We start from the raw sequence: 15,417 nt of genomic DNA, 5'->3' as shown, positions 1-15,417 counted from the left end.
TCTGCAGAAAATCAGTGGGGAACTTGTCCCTTTATTACTTTTAATAGTACTTTCATCCCAGTGTAATCCAAACTTTTCCAGTGCTCCATACAGGAAGCTTTTCCCTGAGAGTCAGGCTGCATTGGAAATCCCTGCTCTTTGCTTCTAACACATCACAGACAAAAATAATGTACATGGATGGTACACTGAATGCATCCAAACCTCTGTTTTATATCCTTCCTGAAGTGTACCAGAAACTGCAGATATCTGAAGCTGCGAAAAGAGCTTCTGCACCTTTTAGACCATACAGGTATAACTTGTTCTGCTTTCTTTGCATCTGACAGTACATTCCAGAAAAGGATGCTTCAGTCAAAAAAAATTTGCTTTACCTTGGGGTAAGGCAAATTACTATGTACTATGCCTTCCCTAGTTTTCAATAAGTGTTAGTGCATTTTAAATTGTTAGTGAATAGTACATTTTAAATTACATGTTTTATATCCTCATAAACAAACTCTTACAAAACCCATTGCATCACTTATAGTTTTGATATCACGGCAGAACTATGTAAGTGTGGCAGAGAAGTTTGAAAAGTAAACATGCTGATAAGTCTACTTGCTTGTCAGATAGCTCTGCCCAGCAAGCACTTTTATTAGGAAAATGCTATTTTAAGGAAGTAAATCTTTTTGAATAAACTAGCTGAGCATGCTTTTAAGAACTAGCATTACAGCTCTATCAGATTTTTTTTTTTTTTTGGCAAGCTACCAAACTATTGCAGCACTGAAAATTCTAAAATGGCTTAATTTAGAATTCGAACAAGCTACAAAACCCAAGAGTTTCATAAAGAAAGATATCACGTATCTATCCTGGAGCATCTTACAAGCCCCTGCTCCTAAGCCTGACAGTATGGCACAGCTACACCAAGGCTCTGTTCTGGGACAAAATCCAAACTGACCAAATTTCACTGCAGAGAAGAGCTAGGTGAAGGGAGTGTGGTGCTTTTCAACAGATGTCCTGATTTGGACAGTAGGAGGAACTGCAGGACTCAGCATAAAAACATACAAACATTTCAGATATAGCCTTGCTGTTGCTATATAATTCTTATGCTTTAATGACAGGTGTCATTAGACGTGCTTTAACGACAAAAGCACAGCTGTTTTTATGAGTTACATCTCTGTAAATGCACTGAAGCCTTGCAGTAACTGAATTAGACACCTTGAACTTGGTGTTCGTCAAAACCTAAAGAAATGTCTGAGTTTTCATATGTTGTTGTGCAGTTGCTCAAACATGTTATTTGGCATGAGAATAGAAATAATATTTCTAAATCACCTTTTAAAGAGTCTGTGGGATTCTCAGTCCTCTTAAGTGGACTTGAAAACTTCTCATCTAGGAAGACCGAGGGGATGCTGACTAGCATGTTCTGAAGGTAGGTTTGGTGTGAAAATGTGAAGACAGTCAGAGGTTCCAGCCTGCTGCTTTTCAGAGGACACTTTGTTGAGGGTAGGCCACTGAGGCTTTGGCCAGGGATGTCTGCTCTATGAGGGTTAATTTTACCCCACCAGATAAAACAGCACAGTGCTGTGAATCCTTTCCAGTTCATGGAACTTATTGACACTCTTTGACTCACAGGATTTTAGAGAGACAGTGGAGCTTTTCCAGAAATATAAAATACAATAAAACACAGAATTTAGAAATCATAGACCTGATGGAACAGATACAGCCTTCTCCCATTGCCCACGACAAACCCTCTTCTGTACAGTCCACAGGCAAAAGTGCCTCTGACTCTTCTCACCAATTCCAGCTCCTCCTGTCTAATATCCAATTTTTCACTCAAGTCATTCACATGCCAAGCATCCAGTTTCCAGACGTTCAGCTTCTTTCAGATGCTATAGTAATGCTGTAATAAGGTGTGGTAATGGAGACTAAGTAAACTTCCATGAACATTGAATATCCTTTATCATATTATGTTTTTACCTATTTAGAAAGAAAAGAACAAAACAACAACAAAAAAAAACACTTTGGGTCCGGCAACTCATCTAATCTGTTTGTGCTTTGAATGCTCAAAATATTTGTCACAATGTTCCTCAAAGGTAAAACTGGAGTTTACTCACTCCAACATGTTATTACTTGAGGTGTTTGATTATAGTTCTGCTTGATCTCAGTCTAGAGTCAGTAACACACAAGAATTCTACTTAAACATTTATATGGTTGTCAGTTTACTCATCTATCTGAAACATGGGTGTCAGCTCATCGAGAAGTTTTAGCCTGTGACTTGTATGCAAATGGGGCATTACTAGGTTTTTAATAGCTTAAAATTTGCTAACAATCTAACAAACTACTAAAACAGCATGCAAGTGTTCCAGAAAGTTTAGGTCAGTCAGTAATTCTTCAACTGCATCCTGATTCATGTATGAATCTTCGGGAGAGCAGATCTGAATCAGACTGGGAGATACCTAGGAAAGGGCTGAGCAGAGAATCTGGCACGCTCTGTCCTCTCAGGAATTTCTCCTGCAGATGCAGCAGTGGATGCTGCAGCTAGGCTATGCAGATCATAAACCCATAAGCCCAGTAGGTATCTTCCAATGACTAAACTGGGGAAAATGCTGTGAGATAACAGAGCTCACCTGAACACTGAGAACCTGTAATACGCTTATTCTTTAATGTCACATCCACTTTTTCTTTTGTATATTCCCTCGTTGTGACTTAAAAGTAATGGTAAAAGCATCAAATAGCAAATATGTGCAGAGGTAAGATCCCAGCTTCACTTTGTCACAGAGAGCTAACACAATTCGTACACAAAGGACATCCTGCTCAAGGAAACAGGAAACTAAAAAGTAATCAAAATTCAAATGTCATCTCTGTCTTGTCAGGTCTGAGACGCAGCCAGGCAGCTATTGTCTGTGCTCTCCGCTAAGTGCCTAGCTGAATACTGAATAAAGCTGTAAAATTAGAAGCCAAAATGTACTGAAAGCACACCAACCCATTTCTCCTGCCTCCTCGCAAACATAAGTCATTGATCTAGTTACGATTAGTTCACAACACCTGAAGTGCAGCAGGGGCAGCACAGAACCCAGTTTGCAAGCAAACTGCCTGGATCGATGTTAACCATGCTAAGCTCCCTGCTGTCAGAATCACACTAACAGTAACCAAGGCAATTTATAGCTGGCACTAATTGCAGCACAGTCATCTTGTTGTCAAAACAAAACCAACCAAAAATACATGAAAAGGGAATAAAGTCATCAAAGAACATCCTTGTCCATTGCCACCAGAGACTGAAGAAAGCTGGCCATGTTTCACTGTGTGTTGTACGTGCTACTGCGAAAGGCAGCAACACAGCAACATCAGCATGGGCATCAATGGTAAACTCTTACTAAACTGATGTCACTGGGAGTTTTGCTTTGCCTTTGAAAAGAAATCTCCACTGCATCTCCAGGGGTCATTTTTTGAGGAAATAAGATTAACCTTTCTGGTCTGTGCTTGAGATCAATGTGACAGGGGAAAAATAGGCTAATCTGGAAGTTACAAATGGGGAAACATCAACCTTTCTGAAAAAATAGCTATAAAAACAGTTTAGTATGAAGAAGTGGACCTTGAAACAAAAGCTTGCTTGTACTTATCAGTAGAAATAATATGTTTAACATTCATTCTTGAACCTACAAAAAAAAAAATAGAAATCCAGCCTATGACTCCCTCAGAACACTGTCTTCCGTAACACTTCTTTTTGGTAGGCTGTAACACCCCTGTTCCGTGATTCTTATTACCTTGGTATTATGTCATTTGCAATCATCTCAAGATTTTGAGGATATAATCCACAAATAAATATATTCATATGTTTATTCCCTCAGGCCAGAGCATCCCCTACTCAGCCTGCAGTTACTCCAGTACTTCGGTGCATTTAGTGCTTTTGCTTGGTAGCATATTAGTTTACAAACGTCTGCACATTTCAAAAGATTTGCAAGCTAATGAGTGGAATCCTATTCTGAAACATCTCATACTATTTCTTAGTCAAATTTCCCAAGAAACTACATGCAAATGATCACGGAGTGCATCTGTCAGCCTCTCTTCCCAATTGTTTGCAATTCATTAGCAAAACCTGACAGAACATTTGTAAAGATATTAAGATTCTATAGGTTTTTATGGAAAGCAGTGATCATATCCAGAAACAAACAAAATCAAATGCCCCAACTGCAGAAGAAGGTGCAGCAGAGGTCGTTATCTCTTCTTGTTGGCCTGCCAACTTCCCAACTAGTCAAATGTTGCTCAGAGCCAGGCACAGCATATGCTGTCTAGCATTTTAAGACAGAGGAAGAACTAAGGAGACTTGGAAATGTGACAGAAAAATGAATTACTGCAGTAGGGTGTAGGGGAATAAAAAATATGATTGTGATGGCAGAGAGGGCTGAAGATGCGGGAAGGCCTGTAGGGTGGTTGGCCTACTGAAAAACAAGAAAGTTTTAGCAGAAGGGAAGACTCACAGAGGACATAGTGGGTTTACTGCCCCAAGGGTGCTGGACAGAGAACATGGGTTCATAAGAAATCAGGTTTACCGGTTGTGCTAGCGACACTTTGTCTTTTTGCCCTGGTTGTGGCTGGAGCAGGAATGAATAAAAGCTTAAATGTAGCAGGAATTCTGTTCCTTCCAGCCCTGGCGTCAGCTTAGCACAGCCACGCAGAGTCAAACACTTCATCCGTAAGAGGGCAGTGGCGTACATCGGCATGCACACCCGCGATGTTTTACACAGATTATGTTTGTTTGAAAATTAACTACTGCTGCTGCTCAGGAAGTAACATATTTATCTGACACTCTTTGGAATGTTTACTGCTCGGGCTAGTATACTAAAACATATTTAATATTTTACAGACTTTACAGAAAACATTCTCAGAGACTAACCTTGATAAAGGGCTAATCTTTTTATCCTGCTTCCCTGAACTTTCATCTCGCTTCCCTGGTCCACCACCTGTAATGTAAATGCCTTCGCTGTTTGAGCAGATATTTTACATTCCTTAGGCAACAAACTGAGTTCAGACAACTATAATTGTGCCACCTACAAAATCACGCTGGTATAATCATGCTATAAAGGCTGGTAAACCATTGCCCTGCAAACGTGACGAGAGCTTGAGAAGCTATGGCCAGAAGTGACGTGCCTGTGAGCAGCATTTCTGCTTAGGTTCAACAAGTGAGTGGCTCAGGCGTACTGCTCGTTCCTGCTGGGGAGCAGTGCCTGCACGGCAAGAGAGGAACACTGCGAGACACGGGGATGTTCCCGAGCATCAGATGTTTATGCCCTTCTCCTCTATTTATGTTACGACAGTCGCAGACATAGACCAGAGCCCCATCTGCATCAGTTTTCCTGAACTCCAGAATTTGTGGGGGAGGAGGCCTTATTCCTTAATGAACCGTAGATATTTATAACTTCTACTATTCCTACTAATAAAAAGCAGTTAAAGACGTACTTGGCCTGCACGCATATATTTGGAAACCCTAACATTTGCAGAGTATCACTTCTGCAGGGCACAGCCCAGCTAACAAACACTACAGCTAAGCCTACCGCATAACCTACTGACACCAACCCTCACGACCTATGAAAAAAAAAAGCTTTTTGTGTGCACATAGCTTTGAGAAGGGCTGACACGAAGCTCGAAAGGCCAACCTGAGCCGCTCAGCACGACACACGGGGGGGGCTTTCTGCCCATCTCCCCCCCGAGCTGACCGCAGCCTGTCCCACAGCAGGCTCAGAGCCACTGCTCACAGCCCCTTTCGGCCGCCTCAGCGCCTGCCTGCGGGCTCACGGCGGGACTCAGGAGCCGCCCCGCAGCCCAGCCTCACGGGGGACAACCTCAGCGGGGGCTGTGCGGGCACTTTCTGCCCCCACCCGGCGGCTCAGGGGGTGCCCCCCGCAGACAAGCGGCCGGACAGTGACCCCCCCCCCCCCCTTCTTCTTCCTCCTCCTCCTCACAGCCGCGGGCCCCAGCCGAGGCCGCACCTGGCGGGCCCGAGGGGGCGGCCATCACGGCACGGCCCCACCCGGGCGGGGAGGCGGCGGGGCTGGGGGGAGGCGGCGCTCACCGAGCCGGGCCGGGCCGGGCTGAGCCGTGCCGGGCCGGGGGCCGCCCTCCCCGCCGCCCTCCCCTCGGCCTCGGCGGGGCGGTGCCGCCCCCCGCGTCAGCCCTGCGCGGCGGGGCGGGGAAGGGAGAGGAGAGGAGGGAAGGGAAGGCGAGGGAGGGAGGGGACGGCAGCCTCGGCGCTGCCGCGGCGGGAGAGGCACCGGCGGCGGCTCCCGGGAACAAAGCGGGGCCCCTGGGGCCGGCTGCGGCGCCCCACGGTGAGGCGGGGGCTCGGGGGGCTTGGGGGGGCGCCCCCCGCCATGGGGCCGTGACAGACGCGGGCGGCTGCCGTCCCTGCTGCTGGAGGGGGGGGGGAGGAGAGGAAGAATCCAAATTTCTAGTCTTTTTTTTTTTATTTATTCTTTTTATTCGGCCCGAGCTGTGGTTTAAGGACCTCCGCCTTTTCCTCGTGGCAAAAAAAATAATAATAATTTAAAAAAAAAAAAAGGTTGTGGTAGCTAAACGCCCCGGGGGCGCAGATGTGAGCGGCGAGAGCCGCGGGGAGCCAGCCCTGTGGGGCGGCGCGGAGCGGGCTGAGGGCACGGCTGGGGGGGGGGGGGGAGTGCTCGGGAACTTGGGGTTGAAACCCCCAGCCCTCCTTATTTCTGGCCGTACTTTAAGCAAACGGGTACGTGAGTGTACATCACGGCGGTTACTTAGTGCTGTGGTGATTTTTCTTTTCCCATCTGTTGAAAGCTGAATGCGGAGTTAACGTAGACGCGCTTTATTTTGCGCCTTGTAGGACTATCTCCAGATGAAATAGTCCCAGTGACTCTTTTCTCAGCTTCCTAATGCCTTTTTCCCTCAAAACATTTCAGAGCACGGCCAGGAGAGGAATGGATGTAACATGATAGCCTTGGAGCGCTCAAAACACCCGAATTCTGCGAAGATTGTTTTTTTCGGCTGAGCGATACGAAGAAAATGGATGAATCGGCTCTGCTGGATCTGCTGGAGTGCCCGGTGTGCCTCGAGCGCCTTGATGCTTCTGCCAAGGTCCTGCCCTGCCAGCACACCTTCTGCAAGCGCTGTCTGCTGGGCATCGTCAGCTCTCGCAACGAGCTTCGGTGCCCCGAGTGCAGGACTTTGGTGGACTGCAGCGTCGATGAGCTCCCCAGTAATATTTTGCTTGTCAGACTACTGGATGGCATCAAGCAGAGGCCTCGGAAACCTGGCACCGGCGGTGGGACGGGTGGCACAAACGCGTTAAGGGTCCCGATTACCACTGTTGCTAATTGTGGCTCGAAGGAGCTGCCGAGCTCTCAAGTTGGACAGCAGCAAAGGGTGCAAGCGCGGAGCCCTCCTGTTCGGGTGAGTACCGAGTCCTGTTGCCATCTCTTCCCTTGCTGGCTCAAAACAGTTGATGTCCCTTGCTTCAGGATAAAGGCAGGCAGTAAGTACAGCAAAACGAGTTGCTCTGGAGACTTGCGGATGTCTTGCTGACATGCATTAGTATTCTTATCAGTATTGGTTTACTGCTATGTAAATACCAATAAGCTAGGGATAATACTTTCTTATTAGAGATTCTATTTTGGTTCTTGCGCATTCTGTAATGATTCTAATTATCAGTAAACTTCCTCTAGATATGGTGAATGTTAAACACGAGCAAGGAAGTACTGTTCTTGTTGAAGTCAATGAAAGTTTATTTATACTTTCAGTCCTTGCCCTTTACTTTGAAGAAAAAAAAAATGATTCTTTTGAAGTGCTTAGAAAATCCACATGCTGTGATAGGAAAACATTCTTATGTCTGTGCTCATGTTCCTTCCTGGGATCCATGCAACCTGTAGACTCCACTGTGCTTTATAATCATTTATGATTATCTATTCTAGACCCCTCATCAGGAAATACCAATTTATGAGACAGCTGACCATTCTTTGTTTTGTCTAATGACAAGGTACACTGGCTTCTCTAAAAGATCTTGCTGCCCACTTTAGGATTCCTGCCTATTTTGAATTAAAATTAAACAAAATTATGAAATGATTTAGGATGTTTCTCTAAACCTCACAAGGAGGAAATGGTAAGAACAAGGAGAGGGTTTAAATGTGCATTTGGCAAGACTAGTCTTTATTTTAAGGTATACCCAAATGGTAAGTAAACTAAATCAAATGAAGGAAACCTTATGCTTATTCGTCTTGAGAAGTATTTATATGTTTAGAATCTTTCTCAAACATCTTAGATACGCGTCTTAAGTTTTCATTGTTTTCTCTGCTTGGTCATCTCATTAGGTTCTTTTCTCTAGAATAAAAAACAAAAAAAATAGTTATCATTCTACATCCTGTTAATGAGTTCTCTTCTGTGTACGTATACTGATTGGTAAGGGGGGGGAGATGATGTATCTTTTCTTCCAGAAGATAAACCATAAAGAAATGCTGTAAGGAAGCTTTGCTATCAGAAATTGTTCTGTCTTTTCCAGAACCTAAGGAGTTTGCTGTGGTATCTTGCATTTGCAAAAGCTCTTAAATTTGAAGCAAAGCAAAATGTTCATGTAACTTGCTTGTTTATGATCGTGTAGACCTCTGTAAATAACTGTCAATTTTCAAAGACTGCTTCTCCTCCGGAAAGGCTGCTGGTGTACCAATGTACCGCATATGTGAATGAGTGCACTTTGGAGTTTCTCAAAGTCTTATTAGAAAAAATGTGAAATGGAATATGAAATATTATCTCTTTTTTTAAATGTTCCACAATATCCTGTTGTGCAACATTTGCATTTCCAGATGTTGTACAGAGTGGAAAGTGATAACATATGGAATGTTGCCTCCATTCATTAGCTCTGTTACACCACGTGCCATTAAATTGTGACCATGTGGATTCCTCATGCAATTAACTGATACTTGGTGTATATTGGGGGTAAATGTCAGCATTTTACAGTAAGTCTGAATACATCTTTGTTTCTGGGGTTTCAAAGTTGTGTAGGGTAAAACAGGCATTCTACTGTCTTCTTTCCTTTGGGAGACGGGAAGATGATCTTCTCATCTTTTGTCTGCTTAGTCTAGAGTCTTTTTTACTAGGAAGGCAGTATTTTGAAGAACATGAGCCTACTCTCAGGGATAAGAATGGAGAGATAAGAACAATTTTTCCCTCTTCTATGTGAAAAGGGTTTATAAAAACATGCTCAGAAAACAAAATGCTAATTGAATGGGCAACGTTGAAGTGAATGCCCTGTTTGTTTCTTTAACTACACCTTAAAGATGGTTTCAAATACAGTTTCTCTCTGGGAGCTGGGAAGGAAAATCTGTTTCTAGATGAGTGGCAGAGTCAGATTTCCTAAACTAATTTTGTTGAAGGGAAACAATGAAGGGGAATAAATGAAAGTTGCTGTTACATTAAATGAAGTGAATGTGGATGAAGGCTGTCAAGTCATAAACATTCTGCTTACACCCTGAAGTTATACTAAACTCATAAATGCCCTTTCAGAGGATGCCGTAATTTTCAGAAAAGGTTAATTCAGCATGTACTGCAGCGTGATTTCCTGAACTGTATCAATGACTAGGAGACTGCCAGCCGTGTTATTTCAGGGTACTACCTATACTGTGGTCTCTGTGTGTACGTGGTGACATGTGGCAATAAACAAACAAATGGTTCCTTGTGTCTTAAAAGTAATGAAGCTGGGGGCTGGCAGGGTTAACGTGTCCTGTACCTTTTATCTCCCCCACTGCAGTAACCCTGTTTCTTTCTATAACTTGTATAGTCTCTCACCACTACAACTGCAATTGCTCACTGCAAGTTCTTAACCTCTTTCTGTTCTGATGTGTTTTGATGCAGAAAACCCTCTGTACCTTTCCCTGGCTACCAGCTGGACAAAGGCAGCATAGTGCTCTACCTGATGGAAACTGTTTGCTGCCTGCCCAGCTCCTCTGTTCTGAGCAGCCAGCTTGCCTGGGAGAACAAATAATGGCTGAGCTCATGCTGCAGCTTTCCCTTCGGTGTAGATGCTAATTAACTACCTTTTTGGTTTATTTATTTATTTATTTTTGGGTGAAAACCTTCAGCTAGGTTGACAGTTTGGAAGAGCTTTCAGAGCTGCAGCACGCTGTTAAATCTGCTTGGGTCTGGTCATCAGGAGCAAGTTCCTGGGCTCTGTTAAGGAAGGGGCTGTGTGATGATGTGAGCCTCGTTTCCTTAAAGAGAATGCATGAAAACTTGAGGGTGCTCGCTTTCCAATCCCTATTCTTACGTATCTTGTCAGTTCCACAAAGTATGTCAAGTGGGTATTATCTTAAGTTCCTTCTGGCAGTTTCACAAGGGTATGGTTATTGCAGGAGTCATAAGCTTAGCTGTGTGCATAAGTTAGGAAATGTTGAAGAATGTTCTAATTGATACGTATTTAATTTTTTCTTCCCCCCTCTTGAATTTGTATGTGCTGAAGACATACAGAGTCTGCTAGTTTCCTTATGGCCCGAGTAGTTTCACAAGTTAGGGCTGCCTTCTCAGCAGAATCCAGACTGGGGTTGTGCAGATAGTCTGAAATCTTATTGCTGTTCTGAATGTTTTATTTTTCTTTTGTTTTCCATAATGTTTTCAGCTGTTTTCTGGACCAAGCGTAGGCCAGAACAGATAAGTAAAGGATTCAAAGATTTTGTCCTTTCCGACAGGAAAAGTGTGAATAGCTCAAAAATTGCCCAAGCCTACTAGAGTTGATGCTTATGCTGAATGAGTGTTGATGGTGTAATTTGAGTATATTGTACTATATGGCAGTGAGAAATCTTACAGAGAAATCTTGCAGTGCAGACAATGTCTTAAAGCTTTTTTTGTTTCTAATCTGGAAAACCAAGACTTTGTCACTTGCAAGTCTCCTTGAAACGAACAAGTAGGCAGAGGGACATTACAGGCTAGTAGAAGACACTCATTTTGATGTTTGTGGGAGCTTTCTCACTACTTTAATAAATTCTAGCTCTGTGCATTCCTAAAACATCTTCTCTTCAGAACCACCGATGTCTCAGATGTTCGCAATAAATTCTTTTAAACTGAGGAGAAAAGGAAAACCCACAAACAGAAGCTTGTTCCCTGGGTTTCTACTAATGCTGAGCTGTGTTGTTTTGCATTGTAACAATACACTTCCATTCTCAGGCTGGTTGGTGCAACCCAGGAAAGTAGCAGCAAAATTGGGAAGTGCTGTTTTTGTACTGCTGCAGCCACAGTGGTCATTTGCGGTCCAGTAGGCTTTCTTGGGAGCTGCTGGAGCAGCTTTAATGCCAAGAAGGAAAAAAGATGGATCCAGGTCCTCTTTTCCCAGCAGCGGTATTGGAACTCAGCACCCAAGGTGTCGATTCGAATGAGTGTTTAACTGGGCTCTGAACGAGAGCTGGTGCCTAGAAATGGGATGTTGGTAAACATCTGCTGGTCAGGTACTCTTAGGAGAAGCTCACGTTGTGATGATAGGTCAGACTATAAAGTATGCTGCTTCCCAAAAAACACTGCTGTGGAAACGTGCTGCTAAGGCTGTTAGTGTCATGATGGGTATTTGTGCAAATACAGTCCTCAACATCAAGTATCATCAGGTAATGGCTTTATAACCTATGAGCACAATCTGCTTCTTCCCTTAATTTTTTTTTTTAAAGTCAATAAAATTGTTGTCTGTTCAGTTCTAATTATGCATTCCTGCGTGTATTCGTTCTTAAAAAGGTAAGGAGCAGCAAGGTGCAGCTTCTCAAATTAAAAGCTTTCATATGTTGAACGTGGAGGTAGGCACCTGTTTGTATTTGGGAGTGATCATTAGAAAATGTTTTGAATTATTTCTAATTGATGTATATGCTCTTTTGGTTCCTCTCGCACTTTCTGAAATAACAAATTCTGGTTTTACATCTACAATTGTTTGTACAATTTTAATCACCCCTCTGTAACACTCCTGTATCCTATGTTCAGCTAGATAAAATTTAATGGTGATGATAAATATAAAAGGAAAACAGACTGCCTCTCATGGCTAATGTGTTTCCTCTGGCAGCGAACTAATTAAGTAAAGAGGAGGCTAAGCAATGGGAGGAATTGTCTCTGCATCTAAAGACATGGGTGTAGGATTCAGGGCTTCCGGGCTTGGTTCCTGGCTCTGCCACAGACCTCTATTATAACCTTGCACAGAGTCATGCAGAGCTCTTTGTGCCTGCTTCCCATCTGCAGATATGACTGATAGTACCTCCTTTGTCTGACGTGCTGGTTAAACTGTATACTCTTCAGGGCATGGATTGACTTTTTATTTTGGATGTATGTATAGTGTGTTTTACAATGGGTCCACAGTCTCGGCTGAGGTCAGTAGATAACCGCTGTTCACTCTTTAAATAGTTGACTTCCAGATCACTAAAGAGCTGTTCATAATCCATTTCCTGCAGCAGCGATGGGCCGGTGCCTAGTGCTGAGTTGCTAAAAAGATTTCATTTTGTCATTGGATGTTAGATAGGCAGGCACGTAAATGCCTCAGTGAAGAAAAGCCAGACACTTACAAATAGCTGGAAGCTGCCTTTCCGTGCTTCTTTGTGTCCGACTGGAAAACCTGTGTGTGGATTTGAGTGTGTTTTGATCTGAGTGATGCTGGCAGTACTGAAATGCTTAATTCTGCACCTTGAACCTTGGTAGCAATCTTTCACTGCAAGCTAACGGTAATCTGCTTGGTGAAATAGGGAGAAACTAGTGTAATCCCCTTACTTAAAAAAAAAAAAAAAAAAAAAAAAGGTGTTTAAGTAGGTTGTCTTAAGAACTGGTCAATTTGTTTTTTAGTTTTTAAGGGTGGTACTTAATCCTTTTAACTTGGTTTTTGATGCCCTTTTATTTTTTCATGTTAATGGAAGACAGCATTGTGTAATGGCTTTGTTTTCAGGAGGAAGAGGGGACTCCCTCCATTTCCCTTCATTTCCTGGTTTAAGATCAGTGTTCATCCATCTCTGCAGATTCGTTTAAAACAGCTTATAGAAATAAAACGGTGTCCTTCTCCACTGCAGTTTGCCAGTGGGTTACAGGTTATCGCTTTGATCATTCAAAGAACTTAAACTTCTGCACAAAAAGCAGGTTCAAAGCCTGTATTTTTAATGGGCTCATAAAGGGCACCGGTCTTTTTTGTGGAGAATTTTTTTTTTTCCTAGTACCATAGGAATCAAATGCTAATCCAGTTGCTTTACATAGGTGGTCTGGGGTCTGGTTAAAAAGGTGACAGCTGTGCTAATGCTGTGTTTCTCTCTGCATCATGCCCAGCTTTTTGTGGTTGGAAAGCCGCTTGTTCAGTGCCTTAACAGGTGCAGTGTAAAGTAGGAGGAGCTGCGGAGGGTGATTGTAATGGGGCTCAGCTGGAAATCCTTTTCCCCTCATTTACCTGAGTAAAATGGTTTTCAGGTGGTATCTCCTCTTCTTACCTGTGTTTCATATGCACATAGGAACTGCGTAGAGCAGCAGGCCTGAAACCACAGCTGTAAGAATAAGGCTGCAAACTCTCAGTGTTGTGTTTGTCTTTCAGCAGAATTCCCTTTGCAGTGCCTCCTCCTTAGCATCTGCTTAGCACCTTCATCAGTCTTTCCTTTGGCTCCATCGCTGACTTTATTCGAATGTCATCTCCTCTGATCTTATGTAGTGTACTACTTCCAAGAAGAAGATATATCTTGCTTCTTGCCTCTTTCTTAGACAGGAAAGCTTAATCTCAGAAAACAAGCAGTGAATTCTAGGGTTGGTTGTATTATGTTAATTTCTTTGCTTTTCTCTCTGTATCACCAAACGGGATCTTTTTAAGAGCAGCTTTTTGGACCAAGAATGCCTGCTTTGAGGTGAGCTGGGTTAATTTCAGGAAGTAAGCAGCCCTGAAGTGGGAGCATTGCGCATTCAGGGAAAGTACTCTGCTCTGCACTTGCTTCATTCCTCACCTTCCAAGCTCATGAAGATCACTTCACCCTGTCTGACGTGTCTTGACAAACTAATAGATGCCTTGGCTCTGGAATGTGTTCAGAATACTGAAGAATGGCGATGTAGCATGTTATTTATAGATTTCCACCTTTCTATAGATTTGAAAGGGGAAAAGAAAACCTGTCTGACAGAGGAGCTTCAAAGATAGCTTCTTAGCGATGATGTGCATGCTTTACGAGTGCTGTGCTGCAGTTCTGTGTAATTGGTGGACTTCAGTTATACCTCAATGTCTGCGGTCCAGAACTGAAGCCTTAAGGTAAGGAGGCAAGAGCAATATTATTTTAGAAGTTCTTTGCTCTCTTTTGGTTACTGATCTGTCAAATTCTGGCCCAGCAGTGCTGGCAGGTGAAGATTATGTCTTGACAGAAGTCTTGGTCATAGCACTGTCTGTGCAAACAGGATCCTGGTATGGAGGGGGAGATGGCAGCAGTCAGCTGTTGGATCGTCAGACAGCGGGGCTGGTCCAAGTCAGAGCCTTGCTGCACTGAGAGTGCCTGAACGACTGCTTCCCTTGGTCCTCATCCCATCGGTATTGCCAGGGCTGTACACAGCTTGGACTTGAAGCCTCTACCTGGTTTTGGTCAGTGCATAGGCAAATTAAGCATTTTCTTCCAATTCTGAAACCTCTTAAATGAGAGGAAGTTGTCAGGACTCAGGAAGATGCTCTTCTAGAGCATCCACATAATCAGCTTCAATTTTCTTAGGGGTACTTGCTTACAAACTAACTTATTTTCTGCTGTATCACTTCTGTGAGTTAAGCCATGAAAAATTAGATATCTCTGGGAGAGGATTAAGACTGGGCAAGAGCTAAGGACATCGTACTCCTTTCTGTTTGCACAGGTCCATAGCACATCTCTGTCTTCCTGGTTTTAGTAATGAACACGAGGTGTACTTTCTGCCTGTGAAACACAAGTCAGTCTGCATGGTACATGTACTTGTTTGAGCTCTACAGTTGATGGGGGAAAAAACAGACACCATTGCCGAAGTGTGTAGGAATCTGAGCCTGCTAGATATCTGAAAATGAGCTTTGGCATGTATGAGCAATCCATTGTGGAAATCATTTACCCGTGTACCCTTAGAAGCTCATGACTGGCACTCGTTTGACATTTCTTGTGACACTCAAGCATGTGATTTTATGATCCAAAGTCAAGCTTCTGTAGCATAGTATGAACCCTTTAGAATTTTAAGTAGTGGAATTTCTTGTCTGGGTCTTCATGCCTACCTCATTCAGCCCTTGATTAATTTTCTTTCCATCTACATTGTAAGCACTTAAACTCTCCAAGTGTGAGTAACGGAACCCATGAGAATGTCTCTTCTCAAAATGGGTGCACGATTTTCTTTGCTCCTGTTTCTTTTGCACAACGATTTTGTTTGAAACAGGGCTGATACATGTATATTATGCCTTCCACATATAATTAAAAATATGGTGTGAATTTGTGGGTGTAGTGTTCTTTTTTTTTT

At 43.3% G+C, this 15,417-nt stretch overlaps 1 protein-coding gene across 3 annotated transcripts in view; it reads left to right on the top strand.

Moving 5' to 3' along the window:
- The first annotated feature begins 6,140 nt into the window (after positions 1-6,140).
- SH3RF1 (SH3 domain containing ring finger 1) overlaps positions 6,141-15,417 on the top strand; it is an 85,532-nt gene continuing 76,255 nt past the window's right edge. For all 3 annotated transcript variants that reach the window (XR_011096235.1, XR_011096234.1, XM_068681199.1), the window contains exons 1-2: positions 6,141-6,299; positions 6,900-7,389. Coding sequence is in view for 1 of the 3 variants with exons in the window: in XM_068681199.1 (XP_068537300.1) it covers positions 7,003-7,389 (387 nt within the window). In the remaining 2 variants the exon portion in view is untranslated. The remainder of the gene's footprint in view (positions 6,300-6,899; positions 7,390-15,417) is intronic.

This window comes from Anas acuta, chromosome 4, assembly GCF_963932015.1.
Source record: "Anas acuta chromosome 4, bAnaAcu1.1, whole genome shotgun sequence".
In the NCBI taxonomy this organism is placed as follows: Eukaryota; Metazoa; Chordata; class Aves; order Anseriformes; family Anatidae; genus Anas; species Anas acuta.
This window is presented reverse-complemented; position numbering and strand designations above follow the sequence as displayed.